The following is a 20,876-nucleotide window of genomic DNA, read 5'->3' as shown; positions in this document are numbered from 1 at the left end:
CTATCAACAAGACCTCAATTTTCAAGGCCTTACACCCAAGATCCCTGTACCTTCCCTGGGCTAAGGTACACTTCCACATTCAACCCTAAAGAAGGACTTCACAGAAAAAAGTCTAAGACTGCACCAGCTACCTGACTGATGCTTTTATGGCTGGAATTAAGGAGATCAAGACCTATGATCTTGAATCTGAAAAGGAAAAGGGTCCTAAACATAAATCCAGTGCTTCAGATTGTCTACCCATCCACTAACGCTACCAGAGCAGGTAGGACCAGCTCTGCAGGAAGAAGGCATCAGGCACCCACTAAGTCTAAGAATAATTAGTTATTACTGCGTCTTTCCTCAAGGAAGTTACATTCCCAGGAGAAGGCGGACACAGACACGCTACTCAGAGGACTAGGGAGGAACCAAACCCAGCAGAGGCAAAAATCAGAGCGATCAGAGTGGAGACAGGGAAGTCTGCTGTGTGGGCAGGGCGAGCGTAAGGGTGGCAAGGAACCAGGAGCCAGAGGATTCCAGATAGCACACGACAGCCAGAAATGGGCAGAGAGAAGCCAAGCCTTTGGGATGGAGGGAGTCCCACTTCCGAAAATACAGGTAGCAGTCTTTCATTCTACAAGAGACAACTCCAACTCCTATCAGATTTAGATTCCAATTGTTTGGGGTGTTAATTAACTTTGAAGTTCTCTGGCAAATGTAAAGTTAAGAGGCTAAGAATGAACTTGAGAAGAAGCTTGTGAAAGTCCCAAGAAACACTTGTCCCACTTTCAGTTCAGAGGGGAAATAGGAAGACAGACAGACAGCCAGCACTGTGGAAATGAAAATGTTATCCTTCACCATCCTTCATCCCGTGGGTCTCTGGCACTTCACACATCAAAAGATCAAGAGCACACCAGGCCAGGCCAGGAGGACTTTTCCAAATGGATCCAGTGGAAGCCAGCAAGCATGCAGTCATGGAGACTGCTGTCAAAGCTGCGATGCACAACCAGCATTGCACAAACAAAAAGGTGAGCACAAAGAACCTTCTAGGGCTTCGGGGAGCTCAATGGGACAAGGGAAACCAGTGATGGCTCCCCAGACAGACAAGCTAGGCAGACAGAACACACACAATCTGACTCCAAGAAGTTCTCTCCCAAAGAAAAATAGGCCAGCCATGAGTGATCTGTCCTTCAGCACCAGACTCTTCTGGACCTGTGGAAACACCAACCACAGAGACACTGGAAGGAGAAAACGGACTGAAGAGAGTTCTTGCAGGGTTACCCTGGCAAGGACAGTAACAGAAGCATGCGGATTCCAGCAAAAATGGCAACTCTTTTGTTTTAACTTTTTAAATTTACATTCATCCATTCATGTGCTGTGTGTTGCGGGAGGGTGTGCATCTCGTAGGAATTCTCTCCTTGCACTGGGCAAGTTCCAGTGCTCAAACTTAAGTTGTCAGGCTTAGTGGCATGTACTTCCACCTACTGAGTCATCTTGCTGGCCCCAAACGGACAACTCTTTCATGTGTTATCTTGGGCAGTTTCTATTGCTGCAACAAAACACCATAGTAAATTGGGGATGAAAGGGTTTATTTGGCTGACAATTCCATATGGCTGTTCATCATCAAAAGAAGTCAAGACAAGGTAGGAACCTAGAGAGGGGAGCGAATACAGAGGTCACGGAGAGATGCTGTTTACTGGCTTGCTCCTCATGGCTTGCTTAGCCTGCTTTCTTATAGAACCCAGGACTTCCAGCCCAGGGATGGCACCACCCACAATGGGCTGGGCCCTCCCTCATCAATCACTAATAAAAAAAAATGCTTTGCAGCTGAATCTTAAGGAGGTCATTTCTCAACTGAGGTTCTCTCTTTTCAAATGACGCTAGCTTGTGTCAAGTTAACCTAAGACTAGCCAGCATAGGTGGTTTGGTTTGGTTTTCTTTTCCTGTTTGTTTTCAATAGATCCCTTTCTTAATTCTCAAACTTAGCTCTGCTGTGGGATGGTCTATATGTCAAATGTGTTGTTGATTGGTCAATGAATAAATCACTGATTGGTCAGTGGCCAGGCAGGAAGTAAGGCGGGACTAACAGAGAGGAGAATTGAGAGAACAGAAAACTGGGTGAGAGGAGACACTGCCAGCCGCCATGGTTGTTGATTGGTCAATGAATAAATCACTGATTGGTCAGTGGCCAGGCAGGAAGTAAGGCGGGACTAACAGAGAGGAGAATTGAGAGAACAGAAAACTGGGTGAGAGGAGACACTGCCAGCCGCCATCAGGACAAGAAAGATGTAAAATACCGGTAAGCCACAAGCCACGTGGCAAGGTATAGATTAATAGAAATGGATTAATTTAAGCTATAAGAACAGTTAACAAGAAGCCTGCCACGGCCATACAGTTTGAAACCAATATAAGTGTCTGTGCTTACTTGATCGGGTTTGAGCGGCTTGGGACTGGCGGATGAGAGAGATTTGTCCTGACTGTGGGCCAGGCAGGAAAACTCTAGCTACATAGCTCTAACCCAGACCACTCCTGAATTCCACATGTGTGCTCTACGGCTTCTTCTCCATCTCCACTCCATGTCTGATGGGCACCTCAAACTCAGAAGCCCAACAGGACACTCCTATGTGTTCTACAGAAACAAGGGCAGCTTGCCTACCCCGCAAGCCCCATCCTAGTACCTATGTGTAGGTTTATTCATCTATTTACTTGAGACAGGATGTAGCCTAAGCTGGCCTTGGACTTGTGATTCTCGTTCCTCTGCTCCATGTGCCGGGATGCCAGCAAGAGCTGGGATTACAGGAGTGTGTCCCCGCTGGCTCCTGCTGTCATTTCTGACATTGCCATTCTCCATTCTGCATCAGGAGATACTGTTGGCTTTACCTTTACAATACACCCAAACTTAGAGCACACTGCCTCATCACTGTCACCTGAGACACTCCAGTCACGTCCTCACTGGTCTTTCTTTTCTAGTGGTGCAGCCCCCATCCTGAAACCTTATCAAGAGCACATCCCTAAGGGGCTAACACCTACATCAAATCACATCACATCTCTACCCAAAGCCCTCCCACAACTTCCATGTCCTGCAGGGGTCCTCATCTACTGTCTTCCTCCTTGGAACCATTGACTTTCCCTTCCCAGCCTCTCTGACTTCCTTGACACTCTGCATGTGCCAGGCACACTCCAACCCTGGGACCTCTCAGCCCTCTCCTACATACAACTCTCCCACTGCTTCAGGCCACGTCCCTCTTGAGAGGGAGCAAACCCTAGCCACCCTTTTCTAATGGTCGCCACAGCCCCACCCTCCAGTCCTCACAGCAGTGTGCCGAGCTGGTTTTTCTACAACACTTTCTGTGCTCTACTACGTGGCTCATTATCATGAGCAGTGTTTGCCATCAGCACTTGTGAACAGAAACATCTCCAGGCCAGGATTTGCTTTGTTTAGTCAGAATGCCAGGGTCACAGAGGACACCTAACACACCCGTCAGTAAGCAGACCCAACAGGATGTGAGGTGAGCCACAAGGGGGTGGGTGTTTGAGAATTCCAAATCCTTGCAGCAGTTCAGGCCAGGTGACTAGAGGGGCAAGATGGGACCACAGGTGTGTGCCGTGCAGTGGTGCCAGTCGGAGAGGATAAAGTGAGCAAAGGGACCACGAGGCAGGCTGCTCAACAGCGCCTGAACATCACACACTACTGAAGCTGTACGGGCTGGCACAGGAGGGTGACAAACAAGAACAGGATCAACAAGTATTCACCGAAGCCTACGACCAAGGCCACAATGAGCTTTAAAACCAGCAAAACTGCGCATATGTTGTATAACAGCTGAGTATGGTGGTTATACTCAGAGGCTGAGGAATGCCATGAGTTCCAGGCCAGCCTGGGCTAGAGAGAGACCCTATCTTCAAACAACCAAGCAGTATATATACTTCAAAACACAATGTCAAGTCTGTCACACTACAGTGACATGCTTCCCATGCTTCGCCACCCAGGTGAACAATTGCAGCAAATGTCAGGGGAAGGATGATAGCTAAAAACCAGTCACTCCGCAGGTTCCTCCACTGCCTACTTCACAAGCTTACAAGTCCCAGTGTCCTAAGGTTTAGATCACACACCCTCACACCAGCCTTGGGATCGCCAACTCAAACGTGGCATGCCAGACTGTTGCAGCTGTGTGAGAAGCAGCAGCACGCCAAGAGAACCACACAGAGTCATGCCTGACCCAGGACTGGAGAGGGACCTCTAGAGAGCAGATGGGACCAGGGCTGTAATGGGAAAGAGGTGGCAGATCAGGAAAATGAGTGACTGCTCAGATACATGATGAAGGCGGAAAGGCGCCAAAGGGCTCTCCAGCTTGAAGCCATGATGGTAGAGGGCTCTCCAGGCTCAGAACAAGGGTGGGCCGTCTTTACGGAACACTGAACCTAGGTACAAGAAAAGGCCAGTGGGTGCCACCTGAGAGCGTGAACCCTGAGCTGCAGGAACCCATGATGATCTGTGTGACACACCCATTACAGCCCGAACTCTTACCCCTCTGTAAGCTTATTTTTAGCTCAGTATGTTCCTAATCTCGTAGAAAAACTAACGTCTTCCATTAACTCCAAGTCGGTATGTTCATTTCTTAACTTACTTCATCTAGCCTAATTATAATATAAAATGTGCACAGAAGCACATTAGCATGTGAATAGTCTTTTCCTAAGAGGTATATAAAAATTAAAATAATATGTGCTGGGAGAGATCCCACAGCACAAGAGAGGGCTTGCTGCTCAAGCTCTACCCCCACCCCGAGTTCAATCCCCTGGAACACACATCAAGGTGGAAGCAAGAACCCACTCCACACAGTTGTCCTCTGGCATCCACCCACACGCAGTGGCACATATACTAACATACACATAATAATAATAATAAAACTGGTCTTGTTCCGGCACCGTGGACCTTCACAGTCAGTCAGTACTGCTATCACTTCAGAGTTTGGCTGCATCTAGGACAATCACTAAAGTCAACTGGGGCTAAGCTGGAGCTCTCTTCTGAGTTCCAACCCTAACACTACAGTGGCAGTCAGCAGTCACACTTCCCATCTGTAAGCACACTCTCTGATGGATGTACTCTGAATATAGGTCTGCTTTCCACTCCTCCCCAAAGCAACTGCCCATACTTCACTCTAAGCATTTAAAATGTCAGGTGAAGCAGCACGCAGGGGTTCTTTATGTTCCTTTTTGTTTGAAGATATAAGCAGTCCTGTGCTGAGAGGCAGTGGCTCAGTGTGTAACTGATACTCAGCTAACTGTCGCCTGAGCCCTGGGCTTGAGCAAGCCAGACTTCCTGGAAACAGGTTTCCAGTTTCACCATGGTGCCACGGCCCTTTAGTTCTACAGTGAATCAATATCATGGAACTTATCAATGAGCTCCGTTACACAGCCTTGAAAACACTCCCTGAATAGAAGGTGCAAGGCATTATGGGAACATTCATATTTTAAAAGGAAACATGATTCAAGTCCATGGCCAACTTCAGGAAATGGGCAAGTGACTGCTTATGGTTGTCCCCTTAGCAAAAAGACAGCTAGAAGGTTATAAATGGCTAGAAGAGCCAAGGTTTCACTCCTGTCCTGACGTCCCCCAAAGCCTCTGGCTCCTGCTGCATCCGAGAGGGCTCCCTTGTGGCTGCAGCAATACAAAGGACAGCCTGCAAAGTGACTGAAGGTATTGGGTTACAGGTAAGGCTTCTGCTCCTGGAAAGAGCTCTTTTGAGAATATAAACATCCTGGTAGGAGCACAATGCCACTGCACACTATTCTCCAAAGCAACAAATCCTGAGCCCCACCCCCCCTCAGCTCTAAGCACACACCAAAGTGAGGCTCCGCTTGGACGGCTCCTTACAGACAGGGTGGGGGAATAGTAACCAGTGGGAGTGGTCTCCAATATCATCTGATACAGCAGCTCCAACAGTTCTATCAACAATCCCCAGCAATGGCATCTCATTCTTGTGCCGCACTGTCTCACTGTGTGGAGGTTGCATCAGGACCTGGCGAAAGTATTATCATTTACACAGCATTATCACTTATGCTACTCAAGGGAGGCTGGAGAAGGCCACAGCATCTGAATGGCATCAAGCAACTTGTAAGTGGCGCAGCCAAGACCTAAATCCAAGTCTGTTATTCTAAAGTTTGTTTCCTTCATCACAAAACACCTGAAAGCTCAGGCTGGCAGGAATGTGCCTTTCCAGGCTACCCATGAAAACAACCCTGCTTGTGTGATTCTGACAGAAGCTGGAAACCAGTTCCAGCTGTCAATCTCCTAAATGAAGAAATAAACCACTGGACTCATGCTGGGGACCTTCAGCCCAAGCCACACAAGCCCACCTGCACTGTGTAGCTTCTGCCCTCATCCCTCTCCTGCCTTCTCTGCCCTACAGATTGTTCGCATCCACACAGCAGGCTCTTCCAGCAACCCTTCAGTGTCACCTGGTGTCTGTGGGAAGTGCCCCATTTTCCTTGGCTGTTCACTACCATCACTCCCAGGTTTTCATCAGGTGCCCACACATGAAGTCACTGAAGAACAGTGACATTACTGCCCCAGTGACCAGGTTTAAGGAATTAACTGTGCTCTGTTCCTCAAGGCCAAGATTCTATGTCACACACCCAGAATGAATGGAAAGCAGAGCCCACTAGGAGCAGGACAATTAAATGTGAAGGAAGCACTGGCACGGTGGAGCTATGCATCTGCCGCAGCTCTTCCCAAGACCAACGCTGAACCTTAATTCCCACTGTACCAGAGTCAAGAGGATGGACCTTCAAGAGGTGATGGAGCAAGATGGCCCCACCCCCCCATCCCAAAGGAAGGATGCCTTCTGTAAGAGTGGCTTACCGTAAAAGGACCCTTTCTATGCTAAATAGGATAGAGAGAAACCACAGGGAATCAGAGATAAGGGTAGGTAGGGTTCAGAAACACTCTTTATAGGAAGGGCACTGTAAGCAAACACAAGATAGTGTAGCATAAATAAAGCCCCATCCACCCACCCAACTCTAGCCTGTGAGAAGCCTTCCTCCCCCTAAAGATGGCCAACATAAGATAATGCAATGTAAATAAAGCCCTATCCACCCACCCAACTCTAGCTTCCGCCCCTCTAAAGGTGGCCAGCATTCAAGGAACCTTCCTGGAAGCCAAGGCAGGGTCCTCAGCACACCACAGAACCTGGTGGTCCTTGATCTTAGACTTCGCAGGCTGCAGAAGGAAAAGGAAGAAATTACTCTTCTTTATAAATTATCTATTGCTACTACAACAGCACAAAGGGACAAAGTGATAGAGTGAGTGAGTTGCAGTGCTGAATTAGAACTGCCTGCCAAATCCAAAAGGTTTGACCTATCTACTGTCTATAAATCCTATCTTGCCAGGCGGTGGTGGCGCACGCCTTTAATCCCAGCACTTGGGAGGCAGAGCCAAGCGGATCTCTGTGAGTTAGAGGCCAACCTGGGCTACCAAGTGAGTTCCAGGAAAAGCGCAAAGCTACACAGAGAAACCTGTCTCAAATAACAAAACAAAAAATCCTATCTTTTCATAAAAATCAAGGAGCCTGTTACATAGAACACTGTACCAAAAAAAAAAAAAAAGTCACTGTTTGGGTGGGGAGTGGAACAGACCTCCAGCTTCAGCATGGGGTTAGCAGAAGCCAGTGCAGATGAGGAAGCTGTGATCAGGTGAACTCCGCAATCTCTACAGCCAGACTTGAGAGTCTCCCCTGGGAGTATGACCGCTAAACAGAGAAGCTCAAGGTGGAGGGAGAAGAGAGGAGGCAGAGGTAGCAAAGGAACCCTAAGGGTAAGGTCTGAGTAGACTCAGGACAGCCAGCCAACCTTCTTCCAGACTTGAAGACGGAATGTTAGAGGAGGGGTCTTCAAGAATATCCTAAGTCAAATGCCGAGAGAAGAGCAGGCCCGTGCAGGAGTTACACATTACCAGAGAAAACAGCCTTTCTCCTGCAACTGGATCACGGCAGAAGTTCAAGGTCCATCAGACAGAACCAGTCAGCAGTTTCCCTGGGATGAGGCAAGAACTCAGACTCTGTTCCCTGCAGGGGCAAGGCAGTAAGCCTAAGAGCCAACTATGGGGAGAAAGAGAGAGCAGCCAGAGGGGAGCTCTGTGCAGACAGGCAGACAGACCCCAACCCTGACTTTCAAGCTGCCTTGCCTGAACACATCTGCTCTGAGGAGGAGCCACCTCCTTCCTAAGGGGAGTCTCCCACTGCTCCTGAAACTAGAGCTAGCACAGACAGCTGGCCCTCTAGGTCCACAAGTTGCACACCTGCAGATTCACCATCGAAGTATCGAAAATACAAACTGTGTACTGAACAAGACCTTTGCCTGGTCATTATTTCCCGAATTGTACAATTCAACAACTATTTACATAGCATTTACATTGCAATAGATATTACAAGCAATCTAGAGATGATTTAAAGGACGCACGTGGGTTATATGCAAATTCTGTGCCATTTTCTACTAAGAACTTGAGCTGTGGATTTTTGTATCCATGGGGTCCTGGAAACAGCCTCCCATGGATACCAGGAGACAAGTACATTTCCTTTCCATAAATACTACTCTGCTTTCTCCTCCTATCAAGAAGTGCTCAAAGCAGGTTCTGTCTTCGTACTACTGATCAGAATCAGGCAGAAATCCTAGGCTTTTTCCCTTACTGATTCACAGTATTCCTTCTGAGAACAAAGAGGTTACACTACCAACTTCACCATGCTCAGAAAAGGCAACTGTGTTACTCTTAAGGACAATGACACCCTGTGAGTGCCAATTTTAAATACTATTCAAAACCAACCGAAGGTGCCTTTCAAGTCCCCAGCACCTATGTTAACACAGCTTTCCTGTCTGTCACAGGATTCCCCAAATCACAGATCCTATGAATGGCAGACATTAAAGTTACCAAACAGCCAGCATGTGGATACAGGTTCGGCTGCTTCTAAATTCAGTTGTCAGAGAGAGAAGCAGACAGACGATGCCTAATAACTGGTTTGCTGACTGAATGAAATATTGGGTCTTACCAAGGCACAAAAGCTCCTTTCTCACCTCCCCTCTCTGCATCAGCTTTCTCTGTTACCAAATGATTTCCCCTCCACTGTCCTTACCACCTACATCAAATAGTAGGCTCAGATGTGACTTCTGTGGATGACATCAGTAAACCCCACTAACAAACCAAATCACGAATGCCACTGTCTGGGTCTCTAGATCAGAAGACTCAGCTAAAATACTCTGCCTACTCTGCACCTCATTCTTGAGGGTTGCTTATTTCGGTTCATTCCCGCTAAGTCACAGTCCAACATCTATAGTGTGCAATCGCTCTTGCCAAGAGATGTCTCCTTAAAGGGCATGCATAGAGCCTACCTAGATCCACCTATCCTCACCCTGCCCTGTACCCATCAGCCACTTTCTTCCCTCAACTCAAGCACACCACAGCCTCCCACAAAACCCCACGATCTACAGTGTCCTCTCTACAAATGCTTCAAAGCCTGCAGCGGCTACAATTGACAGTACACTTGTGATGTCCACACAGGCTGCAGAGATGATGCACCTGCATTCCTGGTGCTCACCATCAGGCTCAAGTTAGTGGCTATTCTCTATGGGCACATGCCAACTTTCTTCTTCCACACTGGGTCACACTTTCTAGCTCCTTCAAACCCTAACTCTCTCCAACACTTTTTTTCAGAAAATGTTAAAATCTTTGAAACAATAACCTATTTCCCCAAATAGCACATCCCCCTTTCTGCCTCTGTACCCTTTTTAAAAAGGGATTTCCTGCCTTTAGCCATGCAAGTGGCTCTGCATGCTGGGGAGAACTCCAGCTCTCTGTTAACATCACAGTAATAACACATAGGTGCTGCACAGACAGGTAGTGGATGAAAACAGAAGACAAACGAAGAATGAGAAGAATCCTTCTTTTGTTCAACCAGACACCACAATGTCAGAAGAACAGCTTGAAAGTGGCTAGGACCACTAGTCAATGCACTGAACACCTTGCCTCCCTTTTGGTGGATGGTTGGACCCACAGATACTAAACTCTAAAGGTTTAGCATCTTCGAGGCACCGACTCAGTTCCTCAAGAGTGTACTCACTCAGTATATAAATGAAACACCCTGAACAAATATTTAACCAGGATCTGTATTTTAAGGCCCAGTGCTGGAGTGGGGGAATAGACAAGACAGGGGCCCTTCCCTCAGGGAACTTTCAACTAAACAGCAGCTGTGACAGTGCCATAACAAGCACAAGGCAAGGAGTGAGTGCTGGCTGCAAGTGTGTTAGTTACTCGTCACTGCTGTGACAGACACTGGAGTACACAACTTCAGGTGGATTAACGCTAGCTCACGGTTTCAAAGCCTTCTGTCCATCCAAGTGCAGCTGGCCCTGCTGCTTTTAGGCCTGTGGCAAGGCATAATACAAGGAAGAAAGGCATGAAGCAGAACTGTCCCTTCCCACCCACTACCACTCCTATGGAGCCAGGAAACAGGGAGAAGAGAGGAAGAGACCAGGGCAAGACATAACCTTCAGAAGCACAGCAGTGAATCAGCTCCTCCCATCAGGCTCTCTTCTAGGTTCCCACCTCCCAATAGTCCATCTGACTAAGAACTATAACAGATTAATCTGTTGGCTAAGTGGGGCCTTTGTGATCCCATCACTTCTCCCAAAGTTCTACTTCTGAACACTGTACTGGGGACTAGGCCTTCAACACATGGGCCATAAGTTGGGGACACAAAGGATCTCCTAATATAACTAGAATCCCATTAGGATCAACACTCTTACCATGAAGGGTACATTCAAAATGCCAGCCATGAGCTCAGGAAGGGCACAGTCCTGTGCCTGGGACACTGGGGCTGCCTAGCTCTGACTCATACAACTTATTTCTCCGGGAATAATCTACGGGCCAGGACAGAGACACCTTGGGAGGCAGCAAGCGCTCCAGGCAGTACCTGTGCAGTTTGATTAACCAGGAAGTCAGAGGAGGAAAACCACTCACAAAAGACTTGGGTTTGGAAGAGGGGTTCTGAACCAGCCCAAAAGAACTGGTACTGGGAATGGAAGATGTCCTTCCATGGCAATGACCTCAACAGAGCTGGGAAAGGGCAGGACTGGCCTTAGCCCAGACGCCGTTACTGAAGGGCCACATAGAGTAAGAGGAAAGACAGGAGTCCAGGCTAAAGGAAGGTGGTCGAGGAACCCTGACCAGCCTCCGAATCAGCTAGTGTCTAGATTACCATAAGCCAGACTCACACCTTCTGAGAAATCCAATGACACAAAAATCAGGGTGGAAGCGCTCCAAAGTATCAGTCAGCAGACCTGCTGGTTGGCTGTGAGATTATCCTCCTGTCAGAATGGGGTGGGCGGATGAAAGCAGTACCCACACAGGCTCTGGGAAATACTCTTCACATTTCACACCCAGCACTCTTTTTTTTTAAGTCAAATGAAACAGAACACATTCTGCTATGCAAAGCACCCGCTTGGGGGAGGGGGGAATGTTTTGTGAAACATTTGGTTCAGATATGCAGCCACAGATGAATGTGTTCGTGAAAGCATGATCAAGATGTAAAACGAGCGTCCTGCTGTAGGCAGGCAGGCTAATGGCTGGGAAAGTACAGGACTAGAGGATTTGTAAGGTGTCTTCAAATTCTGAGATTCTGGGAGGCAGAGGTGGGTGTCACACCTGTAACACCAGCACCTGTGAAGTAGAGGCAGGAGGTGATGATCGTCTCAGCTGCATTGTGAGTTTGAGGCCTGCCTATGATTCATAAAGCCCTGTCTCCAAAACCAGTTTTTTAAGAAACGAAAAACTAAAAACAAAATTCACACTTAATTTAAATATGAGTTCTAGTTATAACATTAAATAGACCACAAGCAAAATTTAGAGATATCAGGTAATTCAAATTTTAGTTTACCCCCAAACAATGCTTCTTATATGCAACGAACTGCGGAAGGTAGCTACACCTCACCTATGTGGTAAGACAGACACAGACACACACTCAGAGTGAAGGGGCAACCCTACAAAAGGCTTTCACTTCCATAAAGACAGGCCCACATAGGAGGAGTGTTCTGTAGGAATTTTTATGGAAATTCCAAACATCTAGTACCAAAATTTATTTTTAATACCTACACTATGGCAGATTCTAGTAGTTCAAGATTGTGCAACATGTGCTTTTTAAAAATAACTGTGAAGAAAAAAAAAAACCTGTGTGTTTGTATATATGAAAGGCGTGTGTGGGCACAATTACTGAGGTGACAGGACAGCCTTGGAGAGCCAGCTCTCTCCTTCCACCTTTGGATTCCACGGATAAAACTCTGGTCACCAGGCTGGCCCTGCAAAGCAGCCTCCATTCACTGAACCATCCGACTAGCCCACGTACTTCTTCCAGGCAAGGTTTTACTACGACGTGGCCAACCTAGAACACACCATGTAGCTCAGGCTAGCCTCAAACTTTCAGCAAACCTCCAAGCCTCCGGAGAGCTGAGGCATATCCCACACCACCACTCCCTGCTAGTGACGCATACTTTTGAAAGCCTTTCCTGAACAGGTGGCATGTAACTACTTGTGGATTCTCAGCCAGTCCATCAGGACATCTGCAGCCTCGTCTACCTACACCATTTTCCAAAAGCTCCACTCCAATTGAGGATATCTCCTCCAAGACCTCAGAAGAATCTGAGCAAGCAACACACAGAGGAGATACGAAACACTTCTCTATTATACAAGCCATTTTCCCAGAAGCACAAGGGATAATTTAATTTATGAACATATGTGCAACACATATGGAAATAAAATCATTACTACTGGCCATGTACTTGAGCCCAGCAAACAGACTTTTCACAAGGATTATACGAAGGTCTCTAACAACAACAGTGCCTATTGTCCTTATTCTGGGGGCTCGTTCCTTTGAAGAAATCCAAGCTCGTTACAGACAGGACCTCAGGTACGGATGCCACCTGTGCTATAGAGATTAAGTGGGAAAGGTCACAATTACCAAAACAGGTCAGGTCACTTGGCTTTCCCACAAACCAAACATCTGTCTAAGTTCAGAGTAAAACTCAAAGAGTTTTTTCTGTCTTTTTTTTTTTTCTTTTCTTCACCTGGTCTATCCTCAGACTAATGACAATTTGTGCCTGGCATGTTAAAGACCCTCAATAAACACTTTTCCTGTTCTATGAACGCTAACTCAAGGTCAACAGATTCCCTCAGGCCTATAAGACATCCTGTGCTAGTGGTGGGGCTTTGGGAAGGTGCCAACATCAGTTAACTTCCTGATCTCCTGGTGCCAGCTACTCTGCCCCACCAGGAGGCAAAGTCCTCGCCACACCCGACCCTCCCCTGCCTTAATGGCTGTTCAGACATCGCCCCAGGGATACTTTCTACTCGGAAAGTCTTTTAGAGGTCACCGTCTCGCCCCTGCTTTCACAGGCACTGAAAACCCCAAGGTCACTTTCATCAGACCTTTGGGGTCTGAGAGTAGCTCATCACACAACTCAACCCAAATCAAGTTGGTTTTGCCTTTACGTTAGCACCCCCCACGGCGGCCACGTGCGTTTAACCGGAGCCACAAAGACTCCAGGCCGCGCGGGCCAGTTAAGTCTGAGCTCTCCAGCCCCGAGGGCTGGCGGTTCAGAGCGAATGCTACGATCCAGAAGCACAAGCCCGCACCCCACTCGCAGCTCGGGGCTCACCGGGTGCGCAGCGCCTGCCACGCGGCGTCGATGTCGGCGTAGAGGTTCTTCTCGGAGGGCTTGCCGGAGCTCACGCCGTAGCCCGAGTAGTCGTAGGAGAAGATGTTGCAGTTGATGCGCGAGCCCAGGCCGATGTAGAAGCTACACATCTGACCCAAGTCCACGGCGTTGCCGTGCGAGAAGAGCAACGTGTAGCGGCTGGAGGGCGCGCAGCGCACGAACATGCACCCCAGCCGGTTGTCGCGAGCCGTGCGTGAGAAGAAGACCTCGACGGCGTCCAGTTCGCGCTGCGAGTACTGCCAGTCTGCGCGCTCGCTCAGGTGCAGGCTGCAAGCGCCGGGGCCCGCGCCCTCCTCGGCCGCGGCGGGCTGAGCCGCCGGGGCGGGCGCGGGGGTCGCAGCGGGCGCGGGCGCGCGCTGCTCGGGCGCCAGCACCGTGTAGGTGGGTTCGGGCGGCAGGAAGGCCAGCTTGGCGGCGATGCGGCTCGGACAAGGAGGGCAGCAGAAGAGCCAGCACAGCTCGCCCAGCGAGAAACCGTTCATCCTGGGGCCGGGCTCGGGCATCGGGGCGGCCTGGAGCCCGCCGCGGGCGGGAGGGAAGCGCAGAGAGCGCAGAGGGCGCGCGCCGGGAGCCGGAGGCCGGCCGAGGAGGCGGAGAGGCCAGGGGCGGGGCCAGGCCGGCGCTACGCGGCGAGCGGGGCGGGTCAGCGGCGGCCCCGCAGCCCCGGCGAGGGGCGGACGGCCGGGGCTTGCGCGAGGCACACAAAGCCGGCGGCGGCGGCGGCGGCGGCCATGGCCCGCTCGAGCGCGCCGCCCCGCCCCCGCACGCTGCCGCCACTTCCGGGTTACCGCGCGGCGCGCCCCCACAGGTGGGCGGGGCAACCCATCCGAACGGACGCCCTAGTCCGAAGCAAGACTCCCATATCTGGGCGGGGCTCCCGCCTCTGGGCGGGGATTAGCGCGTCTGGGCGGGGCTACTCGTTGCAACGCTCTCCGGATCTGAAGCGAGGCCCCTGAATCTGGGCGGGGCTCCCGTGCCTTGGGTGGGGCTTATCTCGTCTTGGGCGGGGCTCTGGAAAAAAAAAAAGGAGTTGAGGGGAGGAGGATGATTGGGATTATCCTGGAATAAAAGAAGATAGGTCTGCAAGTATCTAGGGATTCGGTTCTCCAAAACCAACTTCTGTCCTTGTGGGGATTATTGAGAATTTATGGAAAAGAAAATTATTGGGAAAGAGAATTGAATGAATTAAAAATGCCTTGCTCTCATCTATTCAACATTACTTTTTTTTTCTTTTGGTTGTTTGAGACAGTTTAGCCTAGGCTGGTTTAGAACTCCTTGATGCTCCCCGCCTCCACCACCGAGTGCTGAGATTCCAGACTGTTTGAACAGCCTCTACCTTAAACGTCCCAGACCATCTCGCGCATGTTCCCGTGTTGCAGGTGGCTGTTGCGTATGTGTGTATAGCCACACTAGTCTCTCTGTGACCACTATTACAGCACAGCCTGGTGGTTTTTTACAACAAATGATGTTGATGTGGTCCTTCCTCCCTACCTCACACACCTTACATCACCCTCTGTGGTGCCAACTAGATACTCCGTATCTTTCCTTCATGATGTTAGTTTCTCTTGAATTGTTTTGGCGCCAGTTTTAATCATGAAAGACAACACCAATTTTAGTTCACTGTGGTCTTGGCCATCAGCTTCAAGTGGTTTTTCCAAATATAACGCTCAGAGCTTTTGAAACCGTGTGAACCGTGGTGTCCACTGGTCAGAGCCTCTGCCCTTTCCATGGGCGTTGGCACCATGCTTCCCTTTCTGGGGCAGAGAAGAAGGCATCCCAGGCTACCTGCAATACAACCAGAGCCTCAAGGGGCAGTCACCACTCCAGACCTGTTACCCTCACAGATGGCCCAAGAAGGATTACAACTTTTTTTTTTAAGCACCCTAATCTAAACTAATTTACCAGTACCAATTTCAGTAGTAACCTTGACTGAGTTTCAAAAGGCCATGTCTTCACTAAATAAATGTTTGGTGTGTTTGAATTATCAAACTGTTCCCAAAGCCTGCCCAAAAAGCCTCTTCAAGTTTGCTGGGCAAAGCTGTTCTCCCCAGAAGGCTTTAGCTTCTGGCCTTGAGTTTCCTTTTTCTCAAAAACTTGGTGAATTGTTACATGTTGTTATATTCTGCCGGCTTGTTTCTCACATTCAGCAGATGTGTGTGTGGTGTTTTTCATGCTGTTGTACCTACCCACTGGGTCTGGTGCCAGAGCTTCAAAAGATAAGACAATCTCTGCCATAGTCAGGAAATTCAGAGATTAAAAACAGCTTTGCATGCGCATTAAACCAACTATTAACTCAGAAATGGTGACAGGAGGGTCAGAAGTTCAAGGTCATGCTCAACTACATAGTGAGCTGAGGTCAGACTGGGCAATGACACTCAATAAATGAGTAAGTAAATAGTGGATTGGGGGGCTTGAACTCGGGTCCTCAGACTTGAAATCATGCAGCTTTACTCACTGAGCTGTCTTGCAGCCTTAGGCAATGGTTTCGGGTTCCAACTTGGTGGTGTTATTTCTGTGAGGAACAGATGTGTCGTCCGTTTCATGCAAATCTAATACAGAACAAGAGTAGAGGACTCTGAGAACTGAGAAGAGAAGCGTCCACTCTCCTCTTGGTCAATCTTTCTCCAGCTTCCCTCCCTCACCAACAGACTGGACTAGCACAGAGCTCACGAAAGGACGGCTAATGATTCTTAAGTCCACATCTTTGTGCTGCCAATGGAAAGGACAGCGATCAAATTCCTGAGGTTCTGGTGCAGGCGATCCTTAGACTGTTGGCAAACTTCAAGTTGTTTATTTAGTTTAGTCTCTGTCTCCTTCGGAAAAGGACTTGTGTGATATGATTTGGTACATTACCAATAACTAAATAAAAAGCCTAATTTTTTGGATCATTTTAAGAGACTATACAGAGAAAGACTTCCTGGAAAAGTAAGTTCATTCTTATTTATGTGAATATTAAACTTAAACCCTTATGTTGTATGCCATAGAGAGCAAGCCTTGCTCATCCATACCACGTAGAGCTGAGATTAGAGTTTGTGTGGTCCTCTAAGATGAGATGTGCTACCAAGGATTGACAAGTTCAGTATCTCAGCACATTTGACCTGTAAAAAAAAAATCTTCAGCAAACACTTTGTAGTTCTTTGGATGCTAACCTCTCTGTACTGCCATCTTCAGGTCTGAAAAGCCGAAGGTGAGACTGTGTGCATATTGAGCTGGGGGAGTTCAGCATCTACCATGGAGAAAAGTTGTGCCCTGTAAGATGCCAGGGCCAGTGTAACTGCTGTCTAATTTGACCTTAAAGAACCTCTGTGTGATTCTTAAGTGTTCTAGCAGAGTGAGGTCTAACTTTGAATTCAGGTCAGCAAATGTATTTGTTGGGTCTTTAGCATGAGTCAGGCCATGAATTGACCTGGGATATGTGAAGGAAAAAGTTAATGTCCCAGCCAAGTGTAAGGATTGTCCATTGCCACTGCTGCTGAACCAACTCTATCCCCACCCACCAGCTGGGGCTAACAAGCTGATAGTAGAAACATTTATGTGTTTGACATTGTCTTTCGTGTTAGTCTTCTACATGCTGAGTTGCTGAAGACTGACTTGATTTTTAAAAGCAAAACAAGCCGGGTGGTGGTGACGCATGCCTTTAATCCCAGCACTCGGGAGGCAGAGCCAGGCTGACCTCTGTGAGTTCAAGGCCAGCCTGGGCTACAGAGTGAGTTCCAGGAAAGGTGCAAAGCTACACAGAGAAACCCTGTCTCCAAAAACCAAAAAAAAAATACCAAAAAAAAAAAAAAGCAAAACCATATTAATATGGAAAAATCCATGTATTATGACCAGAAGAAGGATGGTTAAGTACTGCCTTGTGAGCTAGAGAGATGGTTCAGCCTTTAAAAGCATGTACTGCTCTAACAGAGGAGCTGAGTCCAGTTCCCAGCACCACCTGCACTCATGTGCACACATGCACACAATTAAAAATAATAGAAAAAAAAATAAATCTTTAAAATACAAAACCTGTTTCACCTGTTAGGGTGGGTTCAGATACATTGTCCTGTTCCACTTCTTACTTTCATTCATTCTGACACCAGAGACTGTGTGAAGTCAAGGACCAGGAACCATGAGTATTTTGTTCATCATTGTTCTATACAGAGTGCTTCAAAATGTTAATTAAGTTGCTAATGAATGAATGATTTGGTGAATAACTCTCTAGACCAAGTCTGTTCCTTTTGGTATAAACAGTATTAATGAAATGTGACCTGGAGGAAGATCAGTCCTGCTAATGTCACACTTGATGGGCAGTGTGCATGTGCTCTGTAGCTTAGCTGCGCAGCCACCCCCCCTTTCTTGAAGGCAAAGCACAGATTTTGACCTCAGTAACAAAGTTTACAATGAAGACAGTCGCCCAGCCTCCCTTGATATAAGGAGAGCCACATGATGTGAATCTGCTCAGTAGTAAAAAACATCCTGAGGGTCTTCCAGAAATGCATTCTTTCTTTTCAGGACTGTGAGCGAGTAGGAGTGAGACAGAGTCTCTGGGAGGACAGATAAGAGAAGGGCCATGACTAGGTAATAAAGACGGTGAGCTTCCAAGGTGGCTAGCCTCTTCCTCATCCTCCTCTCCTGAGACAAAAGCCTGGCATATTAAAAACTTAAAGGCCTTCCTCCTGCCAGCAGGCCCTCTACTGAGGGACTGGCCCAACAAGTTCCAGGCTGGATCAGGACATGTTACACAACAGTTGTGGGCCAACCATCCTATCTTTCTCCAAACAGACCAACCCTAAATCAGAGGGGTGGGGGAGGGGGGACTCTTCAGAGACTTAGAAAACCCCAACCCTCTAGAAGAGACTAGATTTCTCAGCTTTCTGAGGCCTCCTCTGCTTGGTGTGTCTGCTGCATGAATGTTTCTTCACCGCCCCCCCCCCATAAACACCTTTCTTCAACTGTTGATTTGTAAGCTCCTGTTTGCTGTGTTCAAGATTTCTCTACCGCTACCTGTCTCAGTTGAGATGTTTTCCTACCTTTTAATTCTTCATCTGGCAGACAAAATGAACCAGATCAAGACCCTTACACAGTATCACTGGGGTCTGAATGCAGAACCTTGTGTATGCTGGGCTCAGTGGCAGAACCACTAAGCCACATTCCCAGCCCAGAGCCAGACTCAGCATCCTTTTTTTTTTTTTTTTTTTTTTTTTTCACTTGGGTGACAGGCTCTGTTGCTAGAACTATAGCAACCAAGATATCGAATTTCACACTGAAAGATGGTGGTGTTACAGGGAACCCACCAGAGATGACCATTCAAACATAGTTTATAGCCAATTGAAAGTATTCCAGCTGGCTGGGACTACATTCAGGGACCCAACTGTAGCTCCAACCCTTTAGAGCAAAAAGCTTTTAAAGGCAAAAATCACATCCTAGTATCTCACTTTGCAGCTTCAGGGGGAAGGTTTTTGCACAAGCAGGCAGTTTAACAGAAGCTAAGTTAGCTGGGACATCTTAACCTTGGGTTCCTAGAATAGAGTTGAATAACTTTTCATGGGATTCTCCATCAAAATCAAATTCTAGTTAACCCTGAAGTGGCCTCAGCAAGAATACAAGATGGAGAACCCTCTGTACTCTTTTGCCCTGTCACATTCCTCACTGGTTCTGTGAGCATGAGTCAAATCATTTCTCTGTTCTAGAGGGGCATAGTTGGTCCTAAGGACCAGTAGCTTAACTGAGTTTATCCTCTGTTTGAAGTAGTTGGCTATGCAGTTGAGGATGCAGGCTTCCACCACTAGCCCAATCAGAATAAGAATCAACAGTCTGGCTAACACTGACAGGAATGTGGTCAGCCATGGGGATCAGGTAAACAAAGACTAATGCCAAGTATCTGATCTGTGTATCCTTTCTTTACTTTGAGGTTTTCTCTGACCATGACAAGGTTTTCCCTAATTACCACAGATTGGTTGGCATAGAAATAGCAGGTTTCACCTAAGGCCATGCAAAGTCCTCACTGTTTCATAAAAGGTCTAACCTCCTTCAGTTCTGTAGGACTATCTGTGAGGGAGTCAATTTGGTTCTCCAAATTCTATCTCCATCATGGAAATAGAATTCTTCAAATGACATGGGTCTAAGTCTGTCTGGGAACTGAGTTCTCTAAAGTTTTGGTTCCCAACAATCAAGGTTGAGGTGCCTATGGCAGGTGCACCAGCTATTCCTGCCCCTACTAGGATCAAGAAAAGAATTGGGGCCATTGACCTTCATTAGCACTGAGTCAAGGCCATTATGAGCTCTCCTCTCTTCTCCATTATGAGCAGGTATGTGGGGGATATCATAGTCCAGTATACATAGAGTAGGAGTATGACTTCCTTGTGAGTCAGAGGAGGCACTTAGTCAAATCATTAGACAAGCAAGCCAAGTAATTTGAGGACATGATGCAGGTACCTTGTCCTTGGCAGGACGACTCAACATTGGCAGGGCATGCATAAAATTGTAATCCCTAAAGGCCCTTTTCTAGCCAATCTTTCCCACAACCTGATTTACTGATCCTCATCTTTCTCCCATATTTTTCCACCCCTGAAAGGGACATAAAAGAACAGAGATCCACCCAAAAGACAAAGTTTTTCCATCCCTGACTTTTCTGAATTTCCATGTCCAGATTTGGGGCTGATGGGGAGTGTGAATCACAGGTTAGTAAATTCTGGTCAGTCTTATCTCTAAGGGGTCCAAAGTCCAAGTGGCAATTCATCTATCATTATCATCAGCCTTTTTTTCAAGGGATGACACCAGCTTTGACAGCAATTGGGGTGATGAGGATGACTGGGTGCCTTCCAGATGGGTTCCAGGTCCAGGCAGAGATCTTCTTTATCCAAACCAAGTCTTCTAGATGGAACTGGTGAGTGGATCCAGAGGTGGGAGATGGCAGGATTTCCTTCATAGTCTGGTCAATGGCCTGGCAAGCTTCCTGCAAAGCCTGATATGACTTGAGAAAGGAGTGGTTAGACATTTCTGCCTGGGGAATATCTTGGAGTTTGGGGAGGATGTATGGTAATATATTGTGTACCCTAATAAAATTTGCCTGAAGATCAGAGAACAGAACAAGCCACTAGATTAAACATAAATGCCAAGCAGTGGTGGCACACACCTTTAATCCTATCACTTGGGAGGCAGAGATC

General features: G+C 47.8%; 1 protein-coding gene across 1 annotated transcript in view; it reads right to left on the bottom strand.

Annotated features, from left to right (window-relative positions):
- Abhd17c (abhydrolase domain containing 17C, depalmitoylase) overlaps nt 1-14,384 on the bottom strand; it is a 41,191-nt gene extending 26,807 nt beyond the window's left edge. The window contains exon 1 of the mRNA XM_052712319.1: nt 13,672-14,384. Within this exon, the coding sequence (XP_052568279.1) occupies nt 13,672-14,234 (563 nt within the window). The 5' untranslated portion in view covers nt 14,235-14,384. The remainder of the gene's footprint in view (nt 1-13,671) is intronic.
- Between the last annotated feature and the right edge of the window lie 6,492 nt (nt 14,385-20,876).

This window comes from Peromyscus californicus, unplaced genomic scaffold (assembly GCF_007827085.1).
Source record: "Peromyscus californicus insignis strain IS unplaced genomic scaffold, ASM782708v3 Scaffold_4__1_contigs__length_199733344, whole genome shotgun sequence".
In the NCBI taxonomy this organism is placed as follows: Eukaryota; Metazoa; Chordata; class Mammalia; order Rodentia; family Cricetidae; genus Peromyscus; species Peromyscus californicus.
The sequence above is the reverse complement of the archived record's forward strand: the minus strand, read 5'-3'. Positions and strand labels throughout refer to the sequence as shown.